This window comes from Callithrix jacchus, chromosome 7 (genome assembly GCF_049354715.1).
Source record: "Callithrix jacchus isolate 240 chromosome 7, calJac240_pri, whole genome shotgun sequence".
NCBI lineage: Eukaryota > Metazoa > Chordata > Mammalia > Primates > Cebidae > Callithrix > Callithrix jacchus.
The window spans coordinates 84,094,808-84,112,079 of NC_133508.1; the positions used below are offsets into that span (position 1 = coordinate 84,094,808).

The 17,272-nt window shown below is 42.8% G+C and overlaps 1 protein-coding gene across 2 annotated transcripts in view; it reads left to right on the forward strand.

Annotated features, from left to right (window-relative positions):
• The first annotated feature begins 740 nt into the window (after positions 1-740).
• The window catches only part of CMPK1 (cytidine/uridine monophosphate kinase 1), a 35,914-nt gene continuing 19,382 nt past the window's right edge, over positions 741-17,272 (forward strand). For both annotated transcript variants that reach the window (XM_002750795.6, XM_009001190.4), the window contains exon 1: positions 741-979. In XM_002750795.6, the coding sequence (XP_002750841.1) occupies positions 809-979 (171 nt within the window). In that variant the 5' untranslated portion in view covers positions 741-808. The remainder of the gene's footprint in view (positions 980-17,272) is intronic.

The following is a 17,272-nucleotide window of genomic DNA, read 5'->3' on the forward strand; positions in this document are numbered from 1 at the left end:
CCCTTCTCGGCCTCACCAGTAGATGGGATCACAGGCATGCGCCACCGCGCCAGGCTTTTAAAGTCTTGGTAGAGACGGGGGTCTCGCCATGTTGCCCAGGCTGGTCTTGAACTCCTAGGCTCAAGCGATCCTCCTGCCTCAGCCTCCCAAAGTACTGGAATTACAGGCGTGAGCCCCCGCTCCCAGCCAGGCCATCGTTCAACTGCTCTAACATGCCAAGCCATCTTAGATCTTTTGCATATGCTTTTCTCTGTGAGGCACTCTATCCAGGTGTTTGCCTGGTTTCGCTCTTTCCTATCCTTATGTCTTGGCTTGAATGTCACCACTTCTGAGGCCTTCTCTGGTGACCCTGGCCATCTTATGTCCTACTTGTTATTTCTTCAAAATCGTACCGCCGTTTGTATATACTGGTGTTTACTTATTCATACTGGCTACCTCCCCACTTAAATGGAAACTCCTTGCAAGCAGAGACAATGGGTTTTGCTTTCCCGCGGATCAGGTCTCAGCCTCCAGCTCAACACCCGACATCTGTGGGCGCAGGATAAAATATCTGCGGTCAGAAAGTACCAATGAACAACCCAAGAGCTGGAGGAAAGCTGGGGCGTACGCACGAATGCCGCCTAGGCGCAGCACCGCGCGAGCTGCGGGAAGCTCCTCCCCTTCCGACAGCGCAGCGGACGCCTGGGCAGCCACGGCGGCGGGGCCGCGGCGGGCGCTGGTTCAGCCCGCCCCTTTCTCCCGCCGCCTCCCCGCCCCGCGCCGCGCCGGCTGCTGTCAGCTCCCTCAGCGTCCGGCCGAGGCGAGGTGTATGCTGAGCCGCTGCAGCAGCCGGCTGCTCCACGTCCTGGGCCTTAGCTTCTTGCTGCAGAACCGCCACCCGATTCTCCTCTGCCCTCCCCGTCTCATGAAGCCACTGGTCGTGTTCGTCCTCGGCGGCCCCGGCGCCGGCAAGGGGACACAGTGCGCCCGCATCGTCGAGGTGAGGCTCCGGCAACCGAAGGGCTCCTGAGGGCTTGACGGGACGCGAGCCGGCCTGTCCCGCCGCGCCTGGTCCGCGCCTCCCGGAGTCGCGGAGCCATAGACTACGAGTCCCGGCGGCCACCGCGCCGCTCGCGTGGCAGTGGCCGAGGGCCGCCGGCGCGCGGCGTGCCGGGACTCGTAGTCCACGCCCGCCCGCCTTGGGGGGCACTGCTTGGGGTCGCTTTGTTCCCGTGCCCCTTCTTTTCCTACATTTTGGGGACCGATTGGTCTCTACAGTGGGCCGGGAGAGGGGTCCCGGAGGGCCCAACCTTTGGGGGTCCCCCAGCGCGCAAAGGTCAGCTTGTCGCTGATCGTGTGGTGGGTAGAGGCAGTGGGGCACGGATTTGGGTGAGAGGCCGTGTTCGCCCGCAGTTGCCTGAAGGGGAGACCTATTTTTCTTCTCCGCGCCTTCCCTCTGGTTCTCTAAACACCGAACTGTCACCCGGTGGGGCCAGGTGTTATTTTAGCTGTGCTGTGGGCTGCGGCTGGCGCTGTCGGGTCCTGTCCCCGTAAGCTCTAAGGTGGGGCCCGCCCAAAGGCTCTGCCCACGGCGGGTATGGGGAAAATCCGGAGCGGTGTTCTGAGATCAAGCTTTTAACCTTTGGCCCTGCTGCCAATTCACGCTCGGCCCTCGGTCACTTCCTCTCTCCCAGCCTCAGTTGCTCCTTCTAATACAGTAAAAAGAGTCTCTGAACCCAAATTTTCTCCGAATATAAAACACCTCCCAATTGTAAAATCCTGTTACTTTTATTTCTTTTGCTTTAAGACGTGTTAGATTATCAGTTCAATTCTTCTAACAATTTTTTGGGCTAGATGTATGGTTGCTTAGTTGCACTGACACTGAAGAAAAAGGCTTCATGGATAATCTGGAGAATGCTTGGGAAAGAAGGAAAACTAGATATCTAGAAATAGAAGAGGCAACCATTGGTGGCCTCTAGTGAAATCGCTCTGAAACTCCTTAACCAACAAAAGTTTTTTTGACCTAGAACTTCTAATTTCCTCCTCTTCCAGGATATGACCTATATTAGCTTTGGACTTTTGCTTCTCTCCTTATATGTTCAGAGTAATCAACTCCTGTCCTGTATTTTATTCCCTAAATAGCATCCCGAGAAAGTTAGATGTGTTCAAGTCATTATGTGTTGTACAGATGTATATATAAATATTGATCATATTTAGGTGCCAAAGTGGAAGTAGTCCAACTAAAAAAATAATAATATTTACATCCTCTTTAAAAAATTTTTTTGTTGGTTCTCTTTACCTTTTTTTTTTTTTTTTTTTTTTGAGATGGAGTCTCGCTGTATCGCCAGGCTGGAGTGCAGTGGTGCGACCTCGGCTCACTGCAACCTCTGAGTCCCCGGTTCAAGCGTTTTTCCTGCCTCAGCCTCCTTTCTCTTTACTTTTTAAAAGACAAGTGACAAGGCTGGGCGTGGTGGTTCATGCCTGTAAGCCCAGCACTTTGGGAGGCGGATCACGAAGGTCAGGAGTTGGAGACCAGCTTGGCCACCGTGGTGAAACCTTCTCTACTAAGAATACAAATATCAGCCAGCATGGTGGCTTATGCCTGGGAGGCTGAGGTGGGTGGATCACCTGACATCACGAGTTCTACACCAGCCTGGCCAACATGGTGAAACCCATCTCTACTAAAAATATTAACAATCAGCCGGGCCTGGTGACGGGGCCTGTAATCCTAGCTACTCGGGAGGCCGAGGCAGGAGAATTGCTTGAACCTGGGAGGTGGAGGTTGCAGTCAGCTGAGATCAGGCCATTGCACTCCAGGCTGGGTGACAGAGCAAGATTCCATCTCAGGAAAAAAAATAATAAATAAAAGACAAGTGACAAGTCGGAGTGATTTCAAATTTTTGTTTCATATATGAGATTTCTCTTATGTTTAAATAGCATGATAGGAGAAGTAGCAAAGACTTTAGAGTCAAAGAGATATGGGTTCAAACCCTGACTCTGCCATTTACTGTTTCTCTAGACCCAGAAAAGTTGTTACTTTTAGTTTGAGTTCCTCTGTGAAAAGGGAAAAAACAGAAATGCCTGTCTTGTATGGTATTTGTGAACATTAAATGAAGTAAAATGTCTGGCACACAGAGATGCAAATAATTTTTTTCTCCACTTTAAACTTTATGATCTTATTATATCGGTTATTTTTATAGATTTTGGGGTTTTGATTTGTTATTTTTATTGGGTTTTGTTGTTGTCATTGTTTGTTTTGAGACCAAGTCTGTCTCTGCCACTCAGGCTGGAGTACAGTGGCGTCAACTCAGCCCACTCCAACCTGTGCCTTCTGGGATCAAGCCATTCTCCCACCTCAGTCTACTGAGCGGCTGGGATGAAAGGTGCTAACTTTTTTTTTTTTTTAGGTTTTTATAGAGATGAAGTCTCACTATATTGCTCAGGCTGGTCTTGAACTCCTAGACTCAAGGGATCCTACTGCCTTGGCTTCTTAAAGTGTTGGCATTATAGGCATGAGCAGCTGTGCCTGGCCTGGTTATTTTCATTGCAAACTAGTATTTTTCTTTTAAATTACTTTATGACTGTTACATTGAATGCATTTAAATGCAGTATGCTATTTCTGAATCATAATATGCTTTTAAAATATCTATACTTAAATTAATAACATCCATACTACTATACTGGGTAAAAAATAATCTACACATCTGCAATTATTCTTTATTATTATTTTATTATTGTGCAGTAATGGCAAATAATTTTTTTTTTTTGGAGATGGAGTCTAGCTCTGTTACTGAGGCTGGAGTGCAGTGGTGCGATCTCAGCTCACTGCGACCTCCACCTCCTCAGCCTCCTGAGTAACTAATACTGTATGTAGGCACATGACTTGACTAATTTTTGTATTTTTTTTTTAATTTTTGTGTTTTTAGTAGAGACAAGGTTTCACCATATTGGCCAGGCTGGTCTCAAACTCTTGACCTTGTGATTCACCCACCTTGGCCTCCCAAAGTGCTGGGATTATGGGTGTGAGCCACTGCACCTGGCCTCCCTTCCTCTCTTCCTTTTCTTTCTTTCTTTTCTTCTTTCCTTTCCCTTCTTCCCTCCTTCCTTCCTTCCCTCCCTCCCTCCTTCCTTTCTTCCCTCCCTCCCTCCCTTTCTTCTTTCCTTCCTTCCTTTGACATACCCAGACTTGAAGGAGAACTTGTTTTATTTTCTAATTGTTTGTAAATCTATTTTTTCTCTCTTTTTTTTTTCATTTAGCCAGTTACATGTCAAGTTTAATGTTTGTAAATCTGTGTCCTCTGCTACTGAATTTGTTTTTGAAAATGAGCCATTTTCTAAATCTGTGTGATACCCAGTTTCCAGAGTGGAGTTAGTATGGAATAATTTATTTCTAAAAAATCATGATGAGAATACTGTGTCATTTTTGAATTTTAAAAAATGAAGCTTTATTTATGTATGTTGTTTTGGCCCAAATGAAATTATGGCAATGTAACCTAAATTTATATTTGAAAATAACCACAATTTTGCATGTGTTAGTTGGAATAAATATTTAAACCTCTCTTTTAAAGATTGTGAACATTTTGCTTACATAAACAAACTATGGCTAAAGCTTATAACCATACCGAATTGCTTTCTATAACATCCAGAACACTTTTTTTAGAGGGTTTTGCTCTGTTGCCCAGGCTGAAGTACGGTGGCCTGATCTGCCTCCTGGTGTCCAGAGATTCTCCTGCCTCAGGCTCCAGATGCTTGCCACCATGCCTGGCTAATTTTTGTTTTTTTTAGTAGAGATGGTGTTTCACCATGTTGGCCAGCCTGGTCTTGATTTTATAACCTCGGGTGATCCACCTGCCAAAGCTTCCCAAAGTGCTGAGATTACAGGCATGAGCCCTTGTGCCCAGCCTCACCCAGAAAGCATTTTATCGTCTGTGTTAACTTACTCTAGGGCTTGTGAGGATAACTCATATTTTGGCTGGTCATCCTACTTACTGCACTTAGAAAAAGTTTTGGATGATAGTTGACTTTAAGCATATACAAATCAGAAATTTGATTTCATTTATCTTTATGTCCCCAGTGTTGAACATTGTGCCTGGCACATAGTAAGAGCTTAGTAAGCACTTATTTATTGAATTATAAGTTGAATTCATATGTAGAGAGAGTGTATTATTTGTCTTGAAGATATACAATTTTTTAAAATTCAGTCCCCAGAGGGCGCTCCAGTAGCAGTTGGCTTGCCCATTTTCGGGACCAGAAGTGTTTGAATGTCTTCCTTGAATTTCTCTTTCTTCCTTTCCTTTCTTAGTTTTTTTTTTTTTTTTTTTTTTTTTTTTAAGATGGAAGCTTACTCTATTGCCCAGGTTGGAGTGCAATGATGTGATCTTGGTTCACTGCAACCTCCACCTCCTGGGTTCAAGCAGTTCTCCTGCCTCAGCCTCCCGAGTAGCTTGAATTACAGGTGCCTGCCACTATGCCAGGCTAATTTTTGTATTTTTAGTAGATATGGGGTTTCACAATAATGGCCAGGCTGGTCTCAAACTCCTGACCTCAGGTCATCTGCTCACTGAGGCAGGAGAATCACTTGAACTCTGGAGGCAGAGGTTGCGGTGAGCCAAGGTTGAGCCATTGCACTCCATCCTGGGTAACGAGCAAAACTCCATATCAATTAAAAAACAAATAATACATAAATAATAGGCCTCTTTCCTTTTGGTGGAATAGGTAGAATAATAGTTGTATTTCTTTTTTAAGGAAGTTTACATTATCTGTAAAAGAGGCGGTCTACAGGATACTTGACTCTTCTGAAGAACCACTGTTTCAATAAGGGTGCTTGTAACATGGGATTTTATATGTTAAGAACTTGGAGGAGGGGAGAAGATCTTCAGATTTACTGCTCTTAATTTAAAAAATTTTCATTTTTTGCCTTTCCATTTTAAGTTATAAAGTAATAGATGCCCACTGGGAAAAGTTAAATCTTTTCTAATCCTGAGATCAACAGTAGTAGCTGCTTATTATGAACTGCTTCCCCATCTCTTTCTCAATGTTATTGTGAACAAAAATGCAAGTACTTATTTTGTTACCTTCAAGTGAGATTAGTGTATTTTTTGCTGACTATATCATGGAAATATCCTTCCAGGTGTTTACCTATAGATTTAATTCATTTGTTGTTGTTTTTTGAGACGGAGACTCAGTCTGTCAGCCAAGCTAGAGAGCATTGGCACAATCTTGGCTCACTGCAATCTCTGCCTTCCAGGTTCAAGAGATTCTCCTGCCTCAGCTTCCTGAGTAGATGGGATTATAGGTGTGTGCTATCAAGCCTGGCAATTTTTTTTTTTCTTTAGTAGAGAGGGTGATTCATCAGGTATTTCTTTTTTTTTTTTTTTGAGACAGAGTTTTGCTCTTATTGCCCAGGCTGGAGTGCAATGGTGCAATCTCAGCTGACCACAACCTCCCCCTCCTGGATTCAAGTGATTCTCCTGCCTCAGCCTCCCTAGTAGCTGGGATTACAGGCATGTGCTGCCATGCCTTGCTAATTTTTTTGTATTTTCAGTAGAAATGGGGTTTCTCCATGTTGGTCAGGCTGGTCTTGAACTCCTCAGGTGATCTGCCCACCTCAGCCTCCCAAAGTGCTAGGATTACAGGTGTGAGCCACCATGCCTAGCTCATCAGGTATTTCTTTATAGAAATGTGAGAATGGACTCATACAATCTACTTTAAGATTTTTATTTTTATTTTTTTGAGACAGAGTCTTGCTCAGCCACCCAGGCTGGAGTATAGTGACTCTATGACGGTTCACTGAAGCCACTTGGCTCAAGTGATCCTCCTGCCTTAGCTGTCAGAGTAGTTGGGACTACAGGCCTGGCTAATTATTTTTTATTGTATTTTTTTGAGATGGAGTCTCACTGTGCTGCCCAGGCTAGAGTGCAGTGGTGTGATCTCGGCTCACTGCAACCTCTGCCTCCCGGGATCAAGCAGTTCTGCCTCAGCCTCCCGAGTAGCTAGGATTACAGGTGCCTGCCAGCACACCTGGCTAATTTTTATATTTTTAGTAGAGACAGGGTTTCAACATGTTGGCCAGGCTGGTCTCAAATTCCTGACCTCAGGTGATCCACCTGCCTTGGCCTCCCAAAGTGCTGTAATAACAGGCGTGAGTCACTGCACCTGGCCTAAGTGTTTTTTTGTAAAGGCAGGGTCTCGCTGTGTTGCCCAGGCTGGAACTCAGTCCACTGCTTCAAATGCTAATCTTTTCCAGAAATACCCTCGAAGATAATAATGTTTTACCAGCTATCTGAGTATCCCTTAATCCAGTTAAGTTGACACCAAAAATTAACCATCACAAACATGGTTGTTGTATTTCTATCAAAAGTATATGAGTATCAGCTTGGATGATTATCATTTTAATTTTTACAGATTTGTTAATCTGTTTTCTAAGATTTTTGAGAGTAAATTATTATTTTTTTCTAAGAAGTCCATTAAAGTGAAATGACATAATTAGCTGTGTGTTTTTTTTGTTTGTTTGTTTTCTTTTGAGATAGAGTCTTGCCCTGTCGCTCAGGCTGGAGTGCGATGGCACCATCTCTGTTTGCTGCAACCTCCACCTCCCAGATTCAAATGATTCTTGTGCTTCCACTTCCTGAGTAGCTGAGATTACAGGTGCACACCACCATGCCTGGCTAATTTTTGTATTTTTAGTAGAGATAGGGTTTCACCATGTTGTCCAGGCTGGTCTTGAACTCCTGACCTCAAGTGATCCACCCGCCTGGGCCTCCCAAAGTGCTGGGATTACAAGTGTGAGCCACCATTCCTGGCCCTGTATATATTTTTAAAAAGTATTTCCCTGTACTTGTCATTTATTCAGAAACATTTTTTGAGCCAGGCACTGTGATATTTGTTGTGGAGCTGAGTGAGAAGACACAGACTGGCCAGGGCCGTGGCTCACATCTGTAATCCCAGCACTCTGGAAGGCCAAAGTGCATGAATCACTTGAGCTCAGGAGTTCAAGATCAGCCTGAGAAACACATCAAAAACCCATCTCTACAAAAAATTCACTGGGCCTGGTGGTGTATTCCTGTGGTCCCAGCTACTTGGGAGGCTGAGGTGGGAGAATCACCTGAGCATGAGAAGTCGAGGTTGCAGTGAGACTTGATCATGCCAGAGCAAGACCATGTCTTAAAAAACAAAAGGACGACACAGACTCTGCTGCCAAAAGTTCACAATGTAGTTAGGAAACAAGGAAATTAACTGGTAATGACTACTGGATAGAATGATAAGACCTATGATATAAATATACCATTTAGGTAAGGGAAGGTACATCTAAATTTTAGTCCAATGAGTCAGGGAGGGCTTCCAGAGGAGGTGGTGTATATGAGCTTAATTTTGAAGGACAGTGGGAAAGAAGCAGCTGGGAGATGGAGAACGCTTAAAGCAGTTATCCTTGCATAGGGTTATTGTAGGATTCAATTCTGAGTAAAGTGTGAGAGAGTAAACTGACAAAAGTGAGCCTAACACAAAAACACTCCCTTGAATGCAAACTCTGGGCTGTTTCTGTGGACAGTGATACAGGCTTTCAGAGACTCTCAATTTGGAAATAGATACACAATAGAATTTCATAATAAAAGATATGAAAGAACTTTGCAGATATTAAAGTTTAACTGCAAATTTTTTCTTTTTTCTTTTGAGATGGAGCTCGCTTTGTTGCCCAGGCTAGAGTGTATCAGCAGGATCTCAGCTCATTGCAACCTCCACCTCCTGGATTCAAGTGATTCTACTACCTCAGCCTCCCTAGTAGCTGGGATTACAGGTGCCTACCACCATGCCTAGCTAAATTTTGTATTTTTAGTAGAGACAGGGTTTCACCACGTTGGCCAGGCTGGTCTCAATCCCCTGAGTTGTCATCCACCTGCCTCAGCCTCCCAAAGTGCTGGGATTACAGGCCTAACTAAATTATTTCAAAACTGTTTATCTTTTAGTTTTGCCTCCCTAACTAGAGTGTAATGTCTTTAAGGGTAGGGACTCTTTTTATTCCCTCTCATTCCACTACACTTTTTTTTTTTTTTTTTAAAGATGGAGTCTGGCTCTGTTCCTCAGGCTGGAGTGCAGTGGTGCCATCTCAGCTCACTGCAACCTTTGCCTCCCAGGTTCAAGCCATTCTCCTGCCTCAGTCTTCTGAATAGCTGGGATTACAGGCATGTGCCACTATGTCCAGCTAATTTTTTGTATTTTAGTAGAGATGGGGTTTCACCATATTGCCCAGGCTGGTCTCAAACTCCTGACTTCAGGTAATCTGCCTGCCTTGGCCTCCCAAAGTGCTGGGATTACAGACTTGAGCCACCATGCCTGGCCTTCATGCTGTTACATGGTTTTTGAAGTGCCTACTCATCCTTAAGATCTTAGCTTAATTTAAAGACTCCCAAAAGTTCTCAGTTCATGGTGCCCGTAGTGTCTCAATCATAGAAACCCTAGTGCAAAAGAAATACCTAACAGCTATATTATGTAAGTAATTAGGTCCAAACAATACTTAATAAGTATTTTCTTTTTTTTTTTTGAGACGGAGTTTCGCTCTTGTTATCCAGGCTGGAGTGCAATGGCGCGATCTCGGCTCACTGCAACCTCCGCCTCCTGGGTTCAGGCAATTCTCCTGCCTCAGCCTCCTGAGTAGCTGGGATTACAGGCACGCGCCACCTTGCCCAGCTAATTTTTTGTATTTTCACCACGTTGACCAGAATGGTCTCGATCTCTTGACCTCGTGATCCACCTGCCTTGGCCTCCCAAAGTGCTGGGATTACAGGCTTGAGCCACGGCGCCTGGCTTAATAAGTATTTTCTAACAAGTTAGTAGCTGCTTGAAGAAATGATACATATAAATTAGGAGAAAAAAGTAGCAATTTAATTTCATTCTTAAGTAACCACCCTTACTAATAAAATGTATATGCCTGTTGGGCACTGGTTCTCATATGTTGGAATCAGATTGGACATTTCCACCTGTATTTCTTATTAATTTTCTTTCTTTCTCTCCCTGTCTCTCTCTTTCTGTCTTTTCCTTCCTTTTTTTTTTTTTTTTTTTCTAATGGAGTCTTACTCTGTTGCTCAGGCTGGAGCGCAATGGCACGATCTTGGCTCACTGCAACCTTAGCCTCTTAGGTTCAAGTGATTCTCATGCCTCAGCCTCCCAAGTAGCTGGGACTACAGGCGTGAGCCACCATGCCTGGCTAATTTTATATTTTTAGTAGAGATGGGATTTCACCATGTTGGCCAGGCTGGTCTCGAACCTCAGACCTCAGGTGATCTGCCTTCCTTGGCTTCCCAAAATGCTGGGATTACAGGCATGAGCCTCTGCGTCTGGTTTGTCTCTTTCTCTTCCTTCCTTTCTTCCTACTTTCCTTCTTCTCTTTCTTCCTCTCTTTCTTTTCTTCTTTCTCTCTCTCTTTCTTCTTTCATTCCTTTTAGCTCCTATTGCCCAGCTGGAGTGCAATGGTGTGATCTTGGCTCACTGCAACCTCTGTCTCCCGGGTTCAAGCGATTCTCCTGCCTCAGCCTCCCAAGCAGCCAGGATTATAGGCACCTGCCACCTCATCCAGCTCAATTTTGTAAATTTAGTAGAGATGGGGTTTCACCAAGTTGGCGAGGCTGGTCATGATCTTCTGACCTCAGGTGATCTGCCCACGTTGGCCTACCCAAAGTGCTGGGATTATAAGTGTGAGCCACTGCTCCTGGTCCTCTTTTCTTCTCTGTTATTTTCCTTCTTTTTCTTTCTCCTTCCCTCCCTCCCTTCCTCCCTCCCTTTCATTCATTCTCTCATTCATTCACTCTGTTGTCCAGGCTGGAATGCGGTCACACAATCATGGCTCACTGCAGCCTCCAACTCCTGGGCTCAGGCAGTCCTCCCACCTCAGCCTTGTAGCTGGGACTACTCAGGCACATGGCACCATACCTCACTAATGTTTAAAATTCTTGTAGAGAGAGGTGTCATTATGTTGCTCAGGCTGGTCTCCAGCTCCTGGCCTCAAGCCATCCTCCTGCCTCGGCCTCCCCAAATGCTGAGATTGTAAGCATGAGCTGCTGTGCCTGGTCCACATTACTTTTCTTGTGGTACTTGTTTTTCTCACAGCAACAACCCACAAAAAATCAGCCTCACAAAGATATGTCATTGAAAGGAATGTGCCATGATCTTTTTGTTGTTGTTGAAACAGAGTCTTGCTGTGTCATCCAGGCTGGTTTGCAGTGGTGCAATCTCAGCTCACTGTGACCTCCATCTCTCAGGTTCAAGCGATTCTCCTGCCTCAGCCTCCTGAGTAGCTAGGACTACAGGCATGCGCTGCCACCATGCCTGGCTAATTTTTGTGTTATTAGTAGAGATGGGGTTTAACCATGTTGGCCAGGCTGATCTCAAGCACCTGACCTCAAGTGATACGCCTGCCTTAGCCTCCCAGAATGCTGGGATTACAGATGTGAGCCATCATGCCTGGTCCATGATCTTAAATTGAAAATTACCTATCTTGGCTGGGTGCTGTGGCTCACCCCTGTAATTCTAAAACTTTGGAAGACCAGGATGGGCAGATCACAAGGTCAGGAGATTAAGACCATCCTGGCCAACATAGTGAAACCCCATGGTGCATGCCTGTAATCCCAGCTACTTGGGAGACTGAGGCAGGAAAATTGCTTTAACCAGGGAGTTGGAGGTAGTGGTGAACCGAGATCATGCCACTGCACTCCAGCCTGGCAACAGAGCGAGACTACATCTCAAAAGAGAAAAAAAGAAAGAAAATTAACTATCTTGAGCTGGTGATGGTAGTTCACATAGTGTAACATTGCCTATTGCTGTGTTTCCTTTGAAAAATTAAACCCAGGGCATTATTGTGAATTTACTGTATCACATTCCAGTTTAGATGCTAATGCTAGAGGATTGTAATCACTGAAGACCTCCAAAAGTTGCATGGGATTATAGTATTTTAACAGTAGCTTTCTGAATTGAAATCCAGAGGATAAAATAAATCAATCTAGCAGTGGGACTTTTTATCTGGGTAAGAGAGAGAAAGGGTGGACTCTACTGGGAGTACAGAAACAGCATAGATGTTTTGATGTCTTATTATTTGTGTCATATTGGCCTAGTCACACCGATTCTTACTAATTTTTCTTTTTTTGAGATGGAGTTTCGCTCTTGTTACCCAGGCCGGAGTGCAATGGCGCGATCCCAGCTGACCGCAACCTCCGCCTCCCAGATTCAAGCAATTCTCCTGCCTCAGCGTCCTAAGCACCAGAGATTACAGGCACCCACCACCATGCCTAGCTAATTTTTTTGTATTTTCAATAGAGACGGGGTTTCTCCATGTTGGTCAGGCTGGTCTTGAACTCCTGATCTTAGGTAATCCGCCTGCCTCGGCCGCCCAAAGTGCTGGGATTACCGGCGTGAGCCACTGCACCCAACCTGATTCTTACCACCTTAAAGCTAATACTTTAAGCCCAATTGCCATATGAAATGTGCTTGCTCTTAAATTTTAGTTGCTTTAATCTGACAAAAGAAAAACATTTTTACAGACTAAACATGTGATAAGAGCATTTAGAACTTTAATAAGGAACAGGTGTGGCAGACATACTGTTTGCTGACAGTTTTATGCTGCCTGGTGCATAAAGTTAACAAACCATCACTTTGGTAAAGGAAAAAGCACCAGTTGTTACTATTCTCAGAGGCCTTCACTTTGAGGGACTGGGTCCTGTGAAACATGTTCCATGCCTGGTTTCCATCAGTCTTCTCCAGAAGACCCATAAGTTGGTTTCATTCCCCATTGGAATGTATTTATATCAACAAGCAATTGAATATGCCTAATCTGGGGCTATACAAAAGTCTGTTTCCATACCTACTTTCTGTTTGGAGCTTCCAGAATGTGTTAGTCATTGATTGGTATTGAAAAATGTTACATGTTTAATTTAACCTACAAACTTTACCTTTATAGTTATGTATGATTTAAATAGGTAATAACATGAATTTCATTTCTCCCAGTGCCTACTAAGAGTATTGAGACAGCACAGATGTTTTGATTGTGTAAATGCGAATTGACTTAATAGTTAATTTAGATTTTCCAATAGTGAGAGTTTTTCTTTGCTACATGTCATTTAATGGGGAAGGAAAGTGAAAGGTGAAAATGGTAATGTTTCAGAAGTGGAGAAAGGCAAGGAGGAAGCAAAGGAAGCAAGAAGGATGGTCAGAATTGACTGAATCAAGGTGGGTCAAATATGCCTGGCTTTCTGTGTGTGGATAAAGTTTCTGATCTCATCTCCAAGCCAGGATATAACAAAATGATCAACTTTGAGTCTCTTCTTTAACTTCCACCAGTAGATTCTGTTATTCACTGGCCATAGTAGCTTGAAGGCAAAAGACTACATCTACATGTGGGTTACCTAGGAATTACCTCAGAGGCCTGTTGTGGAATAATAGAGTTATTGAGAGTGAGGAGACCTGGGTTCAAGTGCCAGATTTCTTTCCAATAACTGGCAAGTCAGCTTATCTCAATTTTCCCTTTTGTAAAATGAAGAGTATGGAGTAGATAGTCTTGCCAGCACCAAAACAGATCTGTACCTCAAAACTTCAGTGCTAGATAGCATATAATCCAATATAGTTACACCCAAAAGGCAAAAATCCAGTTACTATGAATATGCATGCCTTCTTTGCTATTCTGTGGTTTAGGAGTTGGAGCACCAAGGAATTGTGTTTAGTAAATTCCTTTATTTCATGTTCATCTAGAATTTCACAGTGGTAACATTGCATCTATACAGTTGAGAAAAGGAAAGCTTTTTGAAATGTAACAGTTGCATATATGTGTTTTTAATTAAAAATATTGAAGTAATGTGCTATTAGGGCCAACTTTCTCTTTTTTTTTTTTTTTTGAGACAGGGTCTGGAGCGCAGTGGCCTAATCTTGGCTCACTGTAACCTCCACTTCCTGGGCTCAAGTGATCTGCCCACCTTAGCCTCTCAAAGTGCTGAGATTACAGGTGTGAGCCACTGTGCCCAGCTATGTTGGTTACTCTTATTTCAAGGAGTATAGAAAAATTAGAAAATACAGACATTATAGAAAAATTGGAAAATACAGATCCCCCTTTCCCTAGCTCCTGGTAACTTCTAATCTACTTTCTGTCTCTATGAGTTTGCCTATTTTAGGTACCTCATATGAGTAGAATCCTATGATTTTGTCATTTTGTATCTGCCATATTTTGCTTAAGGTAATGTTTTTAAGGTTCCTCCATGTTATCATGTATCAGAACTTCCTTTTTATGACTGAATAATGTTTCATTATTTGTATGCAGCACATTGTGCTATCCATCTGTTGATGGGCACTTAGGTTGTTTCCACCTTTAGTTACTGTGAATAATCCTTCAGTGAACATTGGTGTACAAGTATCTGAGTCTCTTTTCATTTCTTTGGGGTATATACATAGAAATGAAATTACTGAGTCACACTGTGTTTCACTTGTTAAGGAACCACTGAACTATTTTCCACAGGAGCTGCACCATTTTACATACCCACCAGCAGGGTACAAAGGTTCCAGTTTCTTCACATTTTCACTAATTTTTTGTTGTTTTTGTCGTATTTTAAATTATAGCATTTCTAATAGGTGTGAAGGGCTTTTTTTTTATAGAATAGTGCACTTAAAAAATTGTCTTTGGCCGGGCATGGTGGCTCACGCCTATAATCCCAGCGCTTTGGGAGGACAAGGCGGGCAGATCATTTGAGATCAGGAGTTGGAGACCAGCCTAGACAAAATGGTGAAACCCTGTCTCTACTTGAAATACAACAAAATCAGCAGGGCATGGTGGCACACACCTGTAATCCTAGCTACTAGGGAGGCTGAGGCAGGAGAATTGCTTGAACCCCAGAGATGGAGGTTTCAGTTAGCCGATATCCCACCACTGCATTCCAGCCCGGGCAGCAGAGTGAGACTTCATCTCAAAAAAATAAATAAATATCCAGGCACAGTGGCGTGAGCCAATGTAATTTTAGTACTTTGGGAGGTCAAGGAGGGCAGATAACCTGGAGTTCAAAACCAGCCTGGCCAACATGACGAAACCCTGTCTCTACTAAAAATACAAAAATTAGCCGGGTGTGATGGCAGGCACGTGTAATCCCAGCTACTTGGGAGCTGAGGAAGGAGAATTGCTTGAACCCGGGAAGTGGAGGTTGCAGTGAGCCAAGATCGTGCCACTAAACTCCAGCCTGCACAATGGGAGCCAGACTCCATCTCAAAAATAAATAAATAAAAATAAAATTAAAATTAAAAATTGTGTTTGCTTATTTTTGATTGGGTTATATATCTTCTTATTATCGAGCTGTAAGAGTTTATGTATTTTAAAGATAAGTTCCTTATCCAGATATATAATTTGTAAATATTTTCTCCCATTCTGTGGGTTGTCTTTTATTTTCTTGGTAGGTCCTTTAAAGTAAAATGTTTTAAATTTTAAGATCTTAGATCTTGCGCAATAGAACAAACAGTATGCTTTCTATTGCCTATAGTGAAGAGATTAAAAAGGCTGATAAGTTAGTCCAAATCTACAAAAAAAAAAAAAGATGTAACTGATGTCTATGTTATGCCATGAGTTGGAAGTGGAAAAGAGGGGGTGGTGGTAAATGGAAAGGAAGGTAGGGAGGGATGGGGGGTTAATTAAATCGGATTAGTGGGATGCAAATTAAGCAAAAAGTCCCCTATTTTGTAAAATGGTTTTCAGTGCTTTTTCTATTGTGTAGTGGTGACAGGAAAGAAAATATGGAAAATTTTTCCTTAAGATTACTACTTCTTAGGTCATTTTCCTTGATGATGTTAGGCTCTAATTAAGATCCAAGAGGCCCATGTAGTCTGCACTACATTATAGAAATGGGTACAGTTATTCATGTCAACATTAAATCCCTTGCTGGGCTGTGATTTGATTGCAATATTGTTTAAAAATGTATATCACTAAACTGACTTTAATTTTAGATTGAGCAAAATGTACTTACGAAGATAAATTTTATACCAAAATTTTTTTAAATTACTACTTTTTAAAACCAAATAATGATTTTTCTTACACTTCTGTTAGCACTGGGACTAACAATGAAAGTGATTCTTTGTTATCTAAGCAGTGATTGATTTTTTTTCTAAAAAGTCAATTAAGAGAGGTTACTTGGCACAATAAAGTTCTGAAAGTGCTCCATCGGGTTATTTTGGAGACTAAGAGTAGTATGCTTATATTGTCTATACCATAGAAGTGGCATTTCTAGAATATCTCGCTTATAATTTTGAACTTTAATGTCTGGAGTAGAGCTTCATTGAAATATGTTTCCTTTTAAACTTTTGCTGTTGTACCTTAATGGATCCTCTCAACTGAGTATGTCTCTAAATTTCCATCTGTTTCTAGCCTACAAAACTGGACTGTTTTCTGTCTCCTTCTGTAACTCTTGACTTCCTGCCCATGCAGTGAGTTTCTGTGTTATTGTTTTAAACTTTTGTTTCTCCTTTGTTTAAGGAGTGGATCACTTTCCAGAAAAAAATTTATCTAAACATTTGAATTGAGTTTTGGATTTAGAGCAGTTCCCCAATATGTCTCCAGAGCTGCTATTCTCTATCATGATTTAGTTTTAAATTTTTTGTTTTTTTGAGATGGAGTCTCTCTCTGTTGCCCAGGCTGGAGTGCAGTGGCATCATCTCGGCTCACTGCAACCTCTGCCTCCAGGGTTCAAGTGATTCTCCTGCCTCAGCCTCCAGAGTAGCTGGGACTAAAGGCACGTGCCACCATGATGGTGAAACCCTGTCTCTACTAAAATTAAAATTAAAAATTGTGTTTAATTTAAAATTTAAATTTTAAATAAGTTTTTGATTGTGTAGGTACTGTTTCCCTTTTTTCTTAATATCATATGGTGGTTTTTATATTGGGATTCTTATCCTTAATGTGAGATGACTGGGAATTTAATTTTGCTGTGCTCTTAGGATTTGATATTAATAACACATTTAAATAATCAATCTTGACTTGTGACATTTACCTTTTTTTTTGAGATGGAGTCTTACTTTGTTACTCAGGCTGGGGTGCAGTGGTGTGATCTCAGCTCACTTCAACCTCGGCCTTCTAGTCTCAGGCTATTTTCCTGCCTTAGCCTCCCAAGTAGCTGGGATTATGGGCACCTGCCACCATGCCCGGCTAATTTTTGTATTTTTGTAGAGAAGGGATTTCACCATGTTGTCCAGGCTGTTGTTGAATTCCTGACCTCAAATGATCCACCCTCCTCAGCCTCCTAAAGTGCTAGGGTTACAGATAGGAGCCACTGAGCCTGGCCGGATA